This window comes from Buteo buteo, chromosome 16 (genome assembly GCF_964188355.1).
Source record: "Buteo buteo chromosome 16, bButBut1.hap1.1, whole genome shotgun sequence".
NCBI lineage: Eukaryota > Metazoa > Chordata > Aves > Accipitriformes > Accipitridae > Buteo > Buteo buteo.
In genome coordinates, this window is record NC_134186.1 from 13,547,830 (window position 1) to 13,563,574 (window position 15,745).

The 15,745-nt window shown below is 51.9% G+C and overlaps 1 protein-coding gene across 1 annotated transcript; it reads right to left on the reverse strand.

The window, feature by feature from the left end:
* Positions 1 to 12,829: 12,829 nt before the first annotated feature.
* ASCL2 (achaete-scute family bHLH transcription factor 2) lies at positions 12,830 to 13,354 on the reverse strand. The gene has a single exon (XM_075047055.1). It carries the CDS (start codon positions 13,352 to 13,354, stop codon positions 12,830 to 12,832), a length of 525 nt encoding a protein of 174 aa, XP_074903156.1.
* Between the last annotated feature and the right edge of the window lie 2,391 nt (positions 13,355 to 15,745).

The following is a 15,745-nucleotide window of genomic DNA, read 5'->3' on the forward strand; positions in this document are numbered from 1 at the left end:
GGGGGCAAACAGGGGGAGGGGATGACACCAAAACCCGAAAGGCAACAAAACCTCTCCCAGCTGGGACACAAGTCCGGACAGTCCCTTTATTTAGATGGATAGAGCCAGGCATAATGCGGGGCAGCCAGGGGCCACCCTGCCCCTGTCCCCCCTCCCCAGCCCTTTCAAGCCCTTCCTCCCCCTCTTCCCCTCCCTCCTCAGCCTCTCACTTTCTTCCATTCTTTCCATTTTCTTTCTTTCCTTTCCTCCCCCAGTTCCACCTCCCACTTCCAGCTTTCTCCCGTGGTGAAAACACCAAAAAAGAAAGTGGGGTGATACATCATGCAAAGTTAATTTTAAGTAGAGGTTGGGAGGGGAAGACCGAAGGCAGCAGTGGAGAAAAATGGGCTCAGGGAGCCTATGAGGAGACCCCCTCCATACACACGAGCCACAGCCTCTCTAGTTTTTGGTCCTCAGTGCAAGCTGTGCACTGCAAATCCTATAGCAGGGCTGAATCCTGGGCAGAGAGTGCTTGGGGCTGTTATGCCGTCTGGACCGCTGCCCTCTGACATGCTTTAGGAGCATAAAGCTGGAGCATCAAGGCTACCCCCATGGCTGGAGGAGTCCGGGGACAAGCCGTCCCATGCACCCACACCTCTTTAGATGCTCCCAGCTGCTCTTACAGGGTTTGCTGGGGGCAATTTCTTGCCGCAGGGGTGGCTGCAGCCTGCGGCATTGCCCCTCACTTGCCCAGGCTCATTCCTGGCTTGAACCTCCTCGGTGTTTCTAGCCCCTCAGCAAAGAAGGAGGTCCAAAGTCCTACTGCCTCAAGTCAAGACATGAGGCAAGCAAACAAAACCAAAACCCCACCACATGTGTTATTCCTTCCAACCTGCCGGTTTTCAGCTGGCCACCTGACTTTTTCTAACGCGGACTTGCTAGCACTTTGTTAAGACAGAGGCAGAGCCCAGGATTTTTCTGGTAGGTCAGATGTCATCACTGTACTTTGATGCTATAATTCAGAGGTGCTTCAAAATTTCTGGAAAATGGAAATTTTAAAATAAGTTGACCCAAAGTGGAGTCTTTGCTTCAGCAAACAGTCTGTTGTGCATTTTGACCATGGAGAACTTTGGAGATTTCAATAAAATGTTTAACATTTTGGAATTAAGAGTTGTTCCATTAAACAGCTCCTGAAGTGGATCATTTTGTAACCCAAATGCTGCACTTCTGAAATCCCTCTTATTCACCACAGCTGCTTTTTTTACTAAAGAAAAAAAAGGTGTATGGAAAAAAATCTCAATTCAGACAATAAATTATCAGGGGAAAGAAAGCAGCAACAAATTCTGCGCTTACTTAGTTTATTTTCAATAAATAACTTAATCAGCTTTGGTAAACTAATAGCTTCCATAATGCTCAGCTCAGAACTTAGTTGGAAGTTCATTACTTCCTTTGCTTTGTGGCATGCTAACAAGCAATGCTTGAAGTGAATTATTTTAACTCTCCAACAGAAGTCTCAACTCACTTATTAAAACAGAACAAAACAAATCTAAATGGGCACAAATAAATTAACACAAGAAATTTACTTTGCACTTATCTTAACTTTTCTGGCTTATAACAATTTGCTAGAAAAGAGCTATACAGCTGTTTAGATTGCTCGTGTTCAAGCAGGCATGCATTGCGACCTGCTGCCTGGCTATGCAGAAGCTCGCTCCAGAGCCAGGGCTAATCCAGCCATGTAGTGTGGCTTTCTAGCAGGATGAAGTAGCCTACGCTGAGCTCCTTCGGTGTCGCCTAAGCTGCTCCTCGCTGTCTCTGTACCGAGTGCCCTCTGCAGTGGCTGAAGAGAGCAGCCGCAAGACCCGTTTATTGTATCCTGTACGAGGACGCAGCGATGCAACGGTGCGCTGACGCGGTGATGATGCTACTTCATCGGGTCAAGGTTGACAGTGGTGAGAAGTTGGGATGGGAAGATGGCAGCACAATGCAGGTGGCTGTTTGGTTCACTCGCAAGGAACAGTCCCCAGTCCTGTCCCCACAAACGCAGCAGAAGCAAACAACTTGCAGGCAGCCTGTCTCGCCTCCTGCACCAGTCTGTGTCCCCAGCAGCCCAAGAAACCCTCTTCCTCTGCTCCCTGTCCAGCTCTCTGCTCCTTCCCTGGGTGATTTCTGCCATGTGCACACCAAGTGCAGCCCCTGTCCTATACCCCAGATCCCACCAAGGGTCCTGTCTGTGTAGCTCAGGCCCAACCGGGCCATGTGCAAGACATGGATACTGCCCTTGCTTTCTCCAGTGGGTTTTACTGCACGGACGGGGTTGGTTATGATTTCTGCTGGGCCTGAAAGAGTGCTCAGAGGGCCCTTTAACGGGTTTTGTGCTTCTCTTTAACTGTAAGCTTTGCCTGCTGGCAACCATTAGGTCTCTTCAGCATCATAAACAGAGTCAAATTCAGCTTACATCACGTCTGAACTTGGCTTAGGCACTAGTTTTTCTGCCAGTACATCAGTGTTTTCAACGCCAGTCAGCACTGGTTTGAAGTTATTACTGTCTGGTGGTTGGGGTTTTTTTGGTGGTGTATGCACCCTAAATGAGCTTTGTGGTCTCCCCACTTCAAAAGCCTCTCTGCTCTCACCCCTCTTTACTGGCTGTCTTCTAGCAAGACCAAAGACCAAAGGGTATAAACTATCTCAGCAGCGTCCCAGGCCCATGCAGCGTGCGGGGATGCAGCCCACGGGACAGTCACGCGGGATGCTGGAGAGGGGCTTGGGGGGAACCAGGCAAGGAGACGGTGCAGAGCCGTGCCGGGGCGCACCCAGACCCGGTACCCATCCTTGCCTCCATTCAAATCACACCCAAATACAGCATGCGCTGCAAACTTCAAGCTGCTTAAGGCACTTTTCACCCTCCACGTTGCCCAGTTTGCTCTGGTGCCAGGTGTCTCCTGGGCAAGCAGAAGCAGTGGGGGGGGGCCAGTACTGAGCCCCCTCGGTGGGGAATCGCACCCAGGTGCTTCACCAAGGGGAGCAGCTGCTTCCACTGACACCAGTTGGCTTCTCTTCGATATAAGCAAGCCCATGGGGAAGGCAGGCTGGTGCCAGGGATGTGGGAGTCAGCAGCCTGTGAGGAGGGCTTTGTGGGTACTGTGCTGGTAAGAGGATGATGGTATGTGCTAATACTTCTAAACTAGATTTTTATTTACCTGGTGGGTTTCACCTGCTCTTTCTGTGTATGGTTCTGCTAAAGGGACTGTGGCTCTTTTGTGGAGCCTTGAAGGAATTGTGTGTGTGCTAAAGTGGGAAACACAGAGAAAGGGAAAATGTGTTACAGTATTGCAACACTTCCTCCTAGTATTTAATATCCTGACAAAATTAAGTTATTTTTTTTTAAAAATATTGAAGTGCTTCACTCAAGGGAAAGATATTTGCTGTGTTATAAAAGTGTCAACATTTCACTTACAAATTGGTCATTCTTTTGGCAGTGACTTTAACAGAAAATTCCCCTTGGGGCTATCATGCCTCTCTGTTGGTTTTTCTTCCCCTTTAAAAAAACAAAACCAAACAACTTAAAAAGCAAGCACAATTTACTGGGTCTGGTGACTGGATAACTATTGTACTGCAGGCTTGAAGTGGTGGGGCTGAGGCCAGGAGATGAAAGGAGATCAAGAGGGGAGAGAACTGAGCCTTCTCCAGCAGCAAGGTGGATGCTCATAGGTCGAAGCTTGAAGTGCTGCCCTGGTCCCTGCAGCCAAACGATCACCTTACCAGAAGTTTTTCTTTTTCTGCTGTTTATTCCCCTGCTCTTACTAACATCTACCCATAAACAGAAGCATTTATGGGGGCAGCAGGGGGGTGTCAGCCTAATACTTGAAGTCATTCTCTGTGCTGCTTGCTCCAATTTGATGCACTATGCCTTCCACTGCTGACCACTTTCTTGCACTTGTTTCTCCTTTTCATTTCCATGTTCCTCTACATGACTGTTTATTTCTCCTCTAGTGTAAAACAACACTGATAACTAGAGCTGATATTAAATGCCTCTCTTGTCTTGGGTTTCTCTTGTCTTGGGTTTTTCCTGTTCATTGTGTGTGGATGCTGGTGTTGCAGCCTACCATCTGGCTGGGGTTTCTCTGAGGATCTCTCTCCTGCCCCACCCGTATGTAGCACAGCCGTGCTAGGACTCCCATGGGTCATCTCACTTATTCTTTTGCCACCTTGTTGAGCCCTGTGACAAAAGAGAGGTGACAACAGGAGTGAGGGGGCAGGCAGCACTCTGCAGGGAATGAGGATTTATTCATCCCGATCTGAGAAATGATCTCTGTCTGCTTGTATGTTCCCAAGAACAGGGGGGAATGGAAATCCCAGACTCTAATGTTTTTGCCACACTGTCCCTAAGCTAAGGATGCTGATGGTCCCCTTCAATTTTAACCTCTTGGCGGTGGTGACAGCAGAGGTGCAAAGCAGCCCCTCTTACTGGGTAGTGCCTAGCTATGCCACTTCCCCTGTTCTTGTACTAGCTTTAGCTTCTTCCTCAGTAGATCTTTATTATGGGAAAATAATGGATGGAAGACATTATTTGGATATAATAAAAAGACTGAGCTCAAAGCGTAAAACCTCCATGTCCTCAGACTCAGCTCCAGCAGCATCCGCTTACTTCTCCAGAGAGCAAGCCGCAGGGACCAGCTTGAGGATACCTGCGGTGGGGTCCCCAGGGATGTTCTGAACGCCCCTGGCAGAGCTCCTCTGTTCCTGTGTGCCAGGGGGCGCACAGAGCTTAAAAGGAGCTGGGGCTTCACGGTGTCCCCAGGATTTTAAGTAATTTGTTATACTGCCTGATAGCCTCTTAAGGGTGCAATGTTAACTTGTGATTACAGCTGGTGCTGCTTTAATATTGTTACTCCCAGGTATACCTTTGGCTAATGCTTTGTTGATGGTAGTTTCTGGGAAGAAAACTGAACCCTTGTTGGCCGATGCCCAAACTGGGCAAAGCCAGGGCAGCTCTGCCTGCCGTTGACTGTGCAAGGGGCTGCCTTGCCTTCTTAACTACGCACACTCCCAGGCTCTTGGCCCACGACCAATCCAGATAAGAAATGACTGAAAATTGTTACTGTTAGCCGCCTATTCTGTGACCTGCATGAAAAGAGTGAAATGACCTCGGGACTAGTCTTAGCACACAGCCGTCTGCCCACAAACCGTGGCAGGCGAAAAGCCTTGGTACGCAGACCAAAGGCTGGCAAGACAAGTATTTTCCTGGCGGCTGCTCCCCACAGACAGGAGGGAAGGCAGAAGCAAGCTGATATGCAGAAGCTCGCCTTGCTGCCTGCCGCACTTGGTCTGTAACAAGATCTTTATGAGGTGTTAATGTAAAAGTGAGTTGTTCTAAATTGAAACCAACTGTTGGCTGTTCTCTGCAGGAGGATCTGTGGTAAAGCTGATACTTTAGCTGGTGATATCATATGGTGGTAGGAATAGGAGAAAGCCTTCTTCCCTTGGACTCTTATCTCTCCATGCGCTCCAAGGCAGCGCTCTCCTGGAGACCCCTGCGGTGCTGGGGCTCTGCTGCAGCCGCTTGCCCTGCGAGAAGGACCAGCAATGCCATCCTGCCCTGGAGATGCTGCAGGGCACCCTTGTGCCTCCTTCCCAGTGCTTCTCGTGGTGTGCAAGGCTTCAAGCAGGCTGCGTAGCCCTCTCCTACAAAATTACTTTTTTAATGGCCTGTGAAGAAATTTGGAAGGAGTGTAGCCATGGAGCTGAACCTGAGGTTGCCCATGAGGGGTGACAGCATCATTTAAACACTACAGTGTAATAATGCATGGTTCATTGCAAGGAACAATTTTTACCATGTGCTGGGCTTTATGTGCTTTGTGTAACAAGAAAAGCTTCAGCTTGAGCAACTCAAAACGCCAAAAGAAGGGACCGTGGTTGAAAATTGAAGGGTTCTTTCAGCCCAGGGAGGGGGGGCAGCTAATCCTGACACCATCCTGCAATATGTTTCTGCTTCATTAGACATGTCTGTGACCTGTGAAATGCTGGTCAGGAAAATGGGAACCTGTTGGTGGATGTAGATACGAAAGTCTTATAGAAGTGTGTTTTGTAGCTGTACATTGACAAGCCTTTGCCTCCTGGGGCCCTTGGCTTGCTGCTGCCTTTTTTCTTTTTTTTTTTTTTTTTGCTTAATTCTCAGAATTCCTCAGCATATTTATTCTGCCTGAATCTGACTCTCCTGCGGCCCTGTACCTTAGGGCTGGGTTTCGGTCTTCCTGGGGAGCTGGAGTTTCCATTTTAGGCGCTGAATTTCTAGCTATACATCTAAAGATAAATGATGTGCTCATCAGACATTCCCCATCCCTGCCACAAGTGTTTCAGGTAGCAGTTTAGGCAGGCACCCAGGCTTCCTGGAAACCCCCATGGCAGCCCTTGGTTGATGGCAGCTAACCCAGACTCTCACTGAAGGTCGAGGTGGCCCCTCCAGGCAGGGGAAGCACCTGGCTGAGAAGGCAGATCTTGCTGCTTACAGGGGACTCTCATGGTCAGAGGGCTTTCATCTCCAAGTCTTTACTCTGGCACTATTTTGCATAAATGGAGCAGAGCAGTCTAGGTGTGAGCTTTTAGAGTCAGGAGTCTTCTCAGCTTTGTCCAAGGAGTCTTTGGGTGGCTGCTGAGGAGAACAGGAATGAGCCAGGCTGGCTGAAGGTACCTGCTGTCTTGGTAATCGCCAAAGAACCTACCTTGCATCCTCCCTAATGCTTTCTTAGAAGGGCAGAATGATTCAATACCCTTCTTTCTGGTGTAGCCTCTTTAGTCAGCTTGATCTACTGGAGGCTGGTGGGGTCCACCTGTCATCTTTCTGCAGCATCTTTAATCACGGGCTTGCCAAACTGGTGAAGAGGGCTTTAAACTAAAGTTGCTGGGGCAGGGAACCTCAATCCATCCCACTCCCACCAGTTTGATGGCAGCGCCAGCAATAGATGCCCAGAGCCTGGAGGGGGATCACAGGTCAGCAGGAGAGCACCTGAAGAGCAGCACAGAGGAATTGCAGCCACTCCAGCCAGTAAGTCAGCTTCATCAGGGGCCCAGCTGAAATGCCTCTATGCAAATGCATGTAGCATGGGGAATAAACAAGAGGAGTTAGAGGCGTGCGCACGCCTGCAGGGCTTTGATCTTATTGGCATCATGGAGATGTGGTGTGCTCCTATGACTGGAGTGTTGGAATGGAAGGATACAGACTCATTAGGAAGGACAGGCAGGGGAGATGAGGAGGGGATGTCACCCTCTATGTCAATGACCAGCTGGAGTGCATGGAGCTCTGCCTGGGGATGGATGAGGAGCTGACGGAGAGCTTATGGGTCATGATTAAAGGGAGGGCAGGGACAGGTGACATTATAGTGGGGGTCTGCTACAGGCTGACTGACCAGGAAGACCAAGTGGGTGAGGCTCTCTATAGGTAGATAAGAGCAGCCTCATGTTCACAAGCCTGGTCCTCATGGGGGACTTCAACCACCCTGATACCTGTTGGAGGGACAACACAGAAGGGCACAAGCAATCCAGAAGGTTCCTGGAATGCGTTGATGACAACTTCCTTCAAGTGATGGAGGAACCAGTGAGGAGACATGCTATGCTGGACCTTGTTCTCACCAGCAAAGAGGGGCTGGTGGGGAATGTGACGCTCAAGGGCAGCCTTGGCTGCAGCGACCATGAAATGGTGGAGTTCAAGATCCTTAGGGCAGTGAGGAGAGCACACAGCAAGCTTGGTACCCTGAACTTCAGGAGAGCAGACTTTGGCCTCTTTGGGGATCTGCTTGGTAGAGTACCATGGGATACAGCCCTGGAAGGAAGAGGGGCCCAAGAAAGCTGGTTAATGTTCAAGGGTCACCTCCTCCAAGCTCAGGAACAATGCATCCCAACAAAGAGGAAGTCAGACAAAAACACCAGGAGGCCTGTGTGGATTAACAAGGAACTCCTGGACAAACCCAAACACAAAAAGGAAGCCTACAAAGGGTGGAAGCAAGGACAGGTAGCCTGGGAGAAATACAAACAAATTGTCCAAGCAGCCAGGGGTCAGGTCAGGAAAGCTAAAGCCCTGATAGAATTAAATCTGGCCAGGGATGTCAAGGTCAACAAGAAAAGCTTCTATAGGTACATCGGTGATAAAAGGAAAACTAGGGAAAATGTGGGCCCTGTCCGGAAGGGAATGGGAGACCTGGTTACCTGGGACATGGAGACGGCTGAGGTACTCAACAACTTTTTTGCCTCAGTTTTCACTGGCACGTGCTCTGGCCACACCGCCCAAGTCACAGATGGCAAAGGCAGGGACTGGGACAATGGAGAACCACCTGCTGTAGGAGAAGATCAGGTTTGAGACCATCTAAGGAGCCTGAAGGTGCAAAAGTCCATGGGACCTGATGAGATGCATCTGTGGGTCCTGAGGGAACTGGCAGATGAAGTGGCTAAGCCACTATCCATCATATTTGAGAAGTCGTGGCAGTCTGGGGAATTTCCTACTGACTGGAAAAGGGGAAACATAACCCCCATTTTTAAAAAGGGGGAAAAAAGGAAGACCTGGGGAACTACAGGCTAGTCAGTCTCACCTCTGTGCCCAGGAAGATCACGGAGTGGATCCTCCTGGAAACTATGCTAAGGCACATGGAAAATAAGGAGGTGATTGGTGACAGCCAACATGGCTTCACTAAGGGCAAATTGTGCCTGACAAATTTGGTGGCGTTCTATGACAGGGTTACAATGTTGGTGGATAAAGGAAGAGCAAGTGATATCATCTACCTGGACTTGTGTAAAGTGTTTGACACTGTCCCACACAACATCCTTGTCTCTAAATTGAAGAGACATGGATTTGATGGATGGATCACTCAGTGGATAAAGAATTGGCTGGATGGTCACACTCAAAAAGCTGCAGTCAACAGCTTGATGTCCAAGTGGAGACCAGTGACGAGTGGTGCTCCTCAGGGGTTGGTATTGGGACCAGAATTATTTAATATCTTTGTCAGTGACATGGACAGTGGGATTGATTGCACCCTCAGCAAGTTTGCCAATGACACCGAGCTGTGTGCTGTGGTCAACACGCTGGAGGGAAGGGATGCCATCCAGAGCGACCTTGACAGGCTTGAGACATGGGCCTGTGTGAACCTCATGAAGTTCAACAAGGCCAAGTGCAAGGTCCTGCACATGAGTCAGGGCAATCCCAAGCACAAATACAGGCTGGGTGATCAGTGGGTTGAGAGCAGCCCTGTGGAGAAGGACTTGGGGGTATTAGTGGATGAAAAACTGAATATGAGCCAGCAATGTCTGCTTGCAGCCCAGAAAGCCAACAGCATTCTGGGCCACCTCAAAACAAGTGCGGCCAGCAGGTTGAGGGAGGTGATTCTCCTCTTCTACTCTGCTCTCATGAGACCCCACCTGCAGTACTGCCTTCAGCTTTGGAACCCCCAACATAAGAAGGTCATGGACCTGTTGGAGCAAGTCCAGAGTTGGGCCATGAAGATGAGGGGGCTGGAGCACCTCTCCTATGAGAACAGGCTGAGAGAGTTGGGGTTGTTCAGCAAGGAGAAGAGAAGGCTCTGGGGAGACCTTATAGCAGCCTTCCAGTACCTTTCCCTACATGAAAGATGGGGAGGGACTCTTTATCAAGGAGTGTAGTGATAAGATGAGGGGTAATGGTTTTAAACTGAAAGAGGGTAGATGTAGATTAGATATTAGGAAAAAAGTTCTTTACTGTGAGGGTGATGAGGCACTGGGACAGGTTGTCCAGAGAGGCTGTGGCTGCCCCATCCCTGGCGGTGTTCAAGGCCAGGCTGGATGGGGCTTTGAGCAACCTGGTCTAGTGGAAGGTGTCCCTGCCCATGGCAAGAGGGTTGGAACGAGATGATCTTCAGGGTCCCTTCCAACCCAAACCATTCTATGATTCTGTCTGAGAATCTGCTCGTGACTTGTGGTCACCATGCTTGAAGAAAGAAGTCCCTCTGTCCATCCTGTGTTTCTAAAACAGGCATATATCCTGCCTGCACCCTCTTTCCCCTCAAGTATTTGGAAGGCTCATAACCACCTTGGGGGTTTTTTTCAAAGTAAATTGTATGATCCTGACTTCCCCCTTTTCTACTGAAACACTGGCTGGCAGCATTAAGGTAATTTGTGATGCTGACTAAGCTCTTTGTTTTTTTTCCCCTAATATTAATATTGCTTAAGTGAAAACTGTTCACAGCTAATTTTTCGCCACTACAGTTACAGCTGATGCTGCTTTAATGTTGCTGCAACTCTGTCTTGGGTGATCTGATGAACCTAGTAATGATGCTGGGAGTTACCTGACTGAGAGCCAAATATTGCTTTTGGAAATATGAAAATGATCAGTGCTCCTAAGGAAGGAAAACAAACACCCTGCCAAGCAGTAGTAAAACTCTCTAAACAAATGCATTCTGCCATAATGGGATACTGCTGCAGATAAATGCAGCAGTCCTGATTTCTAAATTGCTTGGAAAATATGTCATGCTGCTGTTTTAGGCTGAGAATAAGTATGTGGGAATCTGCATGGGTTTACGCCTGACTGAGTTTTTGGAGGTCATCTGTGAGGATGAAGCCCCTAAACCCCAACTGGGGAAAGGTAGCGTGTCACTCCCCCACCCCCTCAGCCCTATCCTGCTGCTACCAAATGTAGCAGATCACTTAACACTGAGGTCAGCTCACAGCTCTCACTTCTACCTGTGGGGCTGTTGAAGAGCCACACAGGGCAAAACCTTTGCAAGCAATTTACTAAGTGCTTGAATTCCCAGGGCCTTTCAAAAGGACTGTTTATTAGAGCAACTTTGATTGGGGAATGAACTTGAAGCACCAGAACTATTGCTTTTCCTTGCAGGCTCCTAAATGCTACTTGCTGTTAGAGCCTGCAATTTTCCCGGGGGTTTTTTTTGGCTCTTTGAGTGGAATCATGTATGTGAAATACTCTTATAGATCTGGATTACTGAGCACCCACTGCAATTATTAAATCTGGGACTGCTGAATGATCGTACACCTGAAAACTTCTACCTTCCCAGTACTAATGCAGCAGAGAGATTATACGCACAGTCCCTGTAAAGTAGGTCAATTGTAATAACCCTTCCTGTTTTGTGTTCACTCAGCCTGTTCTATAGGCCAGCGCATTTTGCTCTATTCAAGTAGTAACATTCATTAGAGCTATTTAAGGGAAGTAACAGGCTCTGCTGGAGTTTTTCGTGCCATCTTCACTGTTTGGTTTCACAGCAATCTGTTTTACCTCTGGCTCACCTCCACTGAAGCAGGTCTTCAGCATGAGCCCAAAGTAATGGACAGAGCTTAGGAGTCTCTGACAATGGATTCTAAGGAGCAATTCATGTTTGCATACTGCCTTTAGCTAAATGTACATGCAGCTGAAGTTAGAGTAGGTCAGAGTGGGACACTGTTGGTTATGTGTGGTTGCATGACAAGACTCTTCTCAGAGATGCTGCTCCCCTGAATAAAGGCATCCCAACTGAATGCCTGAGAGTAGCTGCCAGGACAAACAACCTTCAGATACCCACTCCCTCCTTACCTTCCCATGACTCTCCCATCACTGTAGGCAAGGGCAGCACAGCCTGCAGCACCTTCTGCATGTCCAGAAAAGGAGTTACCAGCACTGAACCTGCCTTGTCTCCTATACGCATCTGCACCTCCTCCTACATCACCTCAGCAGGACTTGCACCGAGTGCTGAGTTCATGAAACTCGAATGGGGAAGAAAAGCAAGCCTGGAGGTTATGCTGTGCTGCTCCTTATTCCATTCTGCATATGAAAGCTGGTCCAGGAGAACTGCCTCTCTGCAGTATCACTCATTATGCCCCTCTCCCACCCCCTCAGGCAGAAGTTACTTTGGGCATTTCTGGCAAAGAGATGCATCTTGGAGCCCTGAAGCCATTTATAAATAGATTTTTATTTATAAAGTCAATTTACATAAAATATGATACTCTTTTAAAAACTGCATATGTACAACTTAAGAAATCCTAGCAAGTGCATACAAAAATGCCTTCAATACATTTTTTTTTTTTAAAAAAAAACTTCAGTTTTCAGAGAAGTGGACCTTCACACCAGGCAAACTCGGACACCACGTTAAGACACAAAATAACTTTATAGTCTTTTACTAAAGTGTTTGGAGAGAAAAAAAACCCCACCTTTTTATATCTAAACCGTGTATGCTCCTGAAACATTCTAGCTGGCAGTGTTCAAGAACAAGGGAATAGGACTTGCTAAAAATAGAGTCATCTCCTCACCCCCTTTCTCTAAGGTTTTTCATACAAAAATAAGTCTTCATACACCAGTGTTCCCATAGGCAGTTCAAGTTACATATAAAATAGAATCTGACATGATAAAAAATTCCCTCCCCCTCCAGAAACAAGGAAGCATCAAGTGGTTTTCGTCTCTTTCCCCCCCCCACCCCTCCAAAGCAACACCAGAAAGCGGCCGGTGGCGGGGGATGCGGACTCCCTGGGGCCTCCTCTCCGTCGGCAGCTCCCGGTGGAGCCGCTGCCCCGGAGCCGGCAGCGGAGCCCCGTCGGTCGTTTACACCATTGCACTTTCCGCAGCCCGAAGACGACGGGTGAACCCGGCGAGAAAAGCAGCCGGTGGGGTCCCGCCGGGGTGGGGGGCTGGTGGTCGTGTGAGCGTTTTGGCGGGGCGGGGGGGGGGGGCGATGCTGGCTGCTGCGGCGAGCGAGGAGCGCTGAGGTAACTGCGGGCCGAGCGCGGCTGCGGAGAGATCGGCAAAGAGCCCCGATGGGTACGCGGCCCGCTCCCCCCCGGGCGCCGGGGCACGGGGGAAGCGGCGCCCCCCGCCTCCCCGCCGGTTGCCCCCTCACCTCCCGCCGGGTCAGTAGCTCCCGAGCCAGCCGGTGAAGTCCAGCAGCTCCCGCTCCTCGGGGCTGAGCGCCGCGTCGTAGCCGCTCTCCTCGGAGGAGCAGGGCGAGCCGGGCACGGAGGAGGCGAAGGAAGGCGAAGCGGAGGAATAGCCGCCGCCGCCGCCGCCTTCCCCGACGGCCGCCCGCCCGCGGGCGTCGGGGAAGGCGGCGGCGGCGTCGTGCTCGTCGAGGAGCCGCTGCAGGGCGCGGATGTACTCGACGGCGGAGCGGAGGGTCTCCACCTTGCTCATCTTCTTGCTGGCGGCGCCGTGGGGGACGTGCTGGCGGAGGGCGGCGAAGCCCAGGTTGACCAGCCGGACGCGGTTGCGCTCCCGCTCGTTACGGCGGGCCACGGCGGCCGCCGCCGCCGCGCCGGGACCCGGCAGCGGGGCGGCGAAGGCCAGGCGGCGCTTGCAGCGCAGCAGCTCGGGGGAGGCGGGCCGCCGGCGGCCGCGGGGGGCGGCGGGGGGCGGCGGCGGCAGGGCCCCGCCGTTCATCGCCGGGCGGCCACGGCGGCGGCTGGCGGAAAGCGCGCAAAAAAAAAAAAAAAAAAAATTTAAAATAAAAAAAAATTAAAGAAAACTTTAAGGAAGCCTGAACGCAAAGGCGGGGGGAGGAAAAGGGGGGTGGGCAGCGCGGGGGTGTTTCCTCTCCCGCCGCCGCTCCGCGTCTCTGCGGCGGGCGCCGCCGCCGGACGGCCCTTATCAACGCGCCGCCGCCGCTCGCGAGCCCCCGCCGGCCGCACGCGCCGCGCACGCCGCGCCACGCGCGCCCGCCGCCGCCGCGCCCCCCCCCAGCCCGCCCTCCCCCGCGCGCGCCCGGCGCGTGGCGCCGCCGGCCTCGGCAAAAACTCCCCCCCCCACCCCCACCCCCACCCCAGCGGCCGCCCCGCCCGCGGGAACGGGGGGGGTGGCGCTCCCCTCCCTCATTTCTGCAACTTCTCGCCTTTGATCCCCGCTTCGATTTTTCTATTTTTAATATTTTATCTTAGTTTTTATTATTACTGGGGGGAGGGGCTCCCCTCTCGCCCCGCCTCCTCCCCCCCCCAGCACACCGGCACTCACAAGCAGCCGGGGCTCCCGGCGCCGGCCCTCGGTCCCGTCCCGTCTTATGTGCCATTCCCCCCCCCCTCGCCCCCCAAAACCGAGCACCTGGTGGGTGACAGCGGCGAGGAGGCGGCTGCCCCCCCCCCCGGTCCACGGGAGGTTTCCCGGTGGGAGCAGCCCCGCCGCCAAACACGGGGGCCGGAGCGGTGCGGGCACCTGGCTGCCGGTCGGTGTTTGTTTTGCAAAGCGAAGGGATGCACCGGGAGTCTGCTTCGTTACATGAACCAAAAAAAAAAAAAATCGTAAAAATTTATAGCAGTTGCGTGAGTCATCTCACAAAGGCCGTGCCGTGCAGGCCGACTTTTCAGGCTGAAATGAGAATTTCCAGGCTAAAGGCGCGGGGAGGAGAAGAAAAAAGCAAAGCTTTTGTGACCCAGGGCTTCGCACCTCGGCTTCCCTTTGCCGCGGCAAGCAGTGCCGCATGGCTGTCCCCCGAACGAGCCTCCTTCCAGCTCCGCAGGGAAGGAGCGGCAGGGTAAGGCCCCTGCGGATACCTGAATTTAATGGGAAGGGCGAAGGAGCTGCTTCTGGGTGTCCTGGGAGCTTGCGGTGAGAGAGAACTTGCAGGGTGTTTTGCTACCTAAACGGGGTGGGCGGAGGGGGTGCTTGATGCTTGAGGCAGTTCAGTGAGAGGGGTTCGTTTTTGGGGGGGAACGTAACCCCTTCTCAGGAAGATGCTCAAAGCCAGCGCCTCTGGCAGCAACTTGGTGGCAGGGCCGCGTGCGTGCCCGCAGCAGAGCCGACACCGCACAGAGAGGTGCCAGCGAGGCTCTGCAGCACCGTTTGGGTACCGAGGGAAGGATCTGCACCCCCCCGGTTACCCCGAACCGCTCTGGTGCTGCTCCTAGGGTGCATCTAAGCCAAAAAGAGTAACACAAAGAGCTGTCTATGATTTCTATGCAGTACGGAGGGGGCTTTTTTCTGCCTGCGTGGGGTATTTAGGGAGCAGCAAGACTCCACTGCGTTGGAGGAGAAATCTTTTTCCTGAGGGTCGGTCGCAACGGCAGCGGGTTGAGGGAGCGAGCCCCGCTGCAGCGTCGCAGGCAGCTGGGCTGAAATTCCTGGAAGCGACAGGAAGGAGCCTGCGAGCGCTTCGCATTTCTGGTCATCCCGCTGGAGCACGCGTGAGGCTTAGCACCCAAATCCGGTGGCTTTCGAGAGCTTCTTGGCAGTGCCGTAGACCTGGGGGAACAGCAGCGAGCGGCCGCGCGGCTCCTCTGAAGGGTTCGGCCCAGGCGGGAGCGTTTTGCCGGGTGGGATCCCGGGAAGCGCAGGAGAGCTGCGTGCTCGTGTAACCGTGGTGGTGTGCGCGAGCAGGCACAGGATCGCTCGCTCAGCCCAAGCCGTGTAATGCCGGCGCTTGTCTTCAGCATCTGCAAAGCTGTCTTGGCCGGCACGGGGGCTTCCCTTGCGCCCGTTCGCAATAGTGGCCCAGGCAGAAAGGGCATTACTGCAATGGAGTAATATCGAGGTTCTTTTATTACCCCGTCTTTAACTCCTGATGCAAGCCTTTCTCACTGGAAAGAGGAAGCTGCTGTCTTTGAAGCTTTTCAAGAGAAAACCTTCTGTATCGAAGAGCCACGCTCAAGAGTAATAACTGGATTTTTATCATACAAAAATAACTACAGGGATTTTTTTTTCATTAATAACGCAGAGTTCAAACACCAGTAAATCCAGTCTCAAGGGAAAACCAAACTGGCTTCAGGGCTGCTGATCGCGACACGCGTTTCCAGCCAGACGTGGCTGTCGGGTCTGTGCCTGGGCACAGCACAAAGCAACTGC

What these genes read in the sequence shown, in the direction of transcription:
- ASCL2 (XM_075047055.1), bottom strand. Translation starts at nt 13,354, where the DNA reads ATGAACGGCGGGGCCCTGCCGCCGCCGCCCCCCGCCGCCCCCCGCGGC.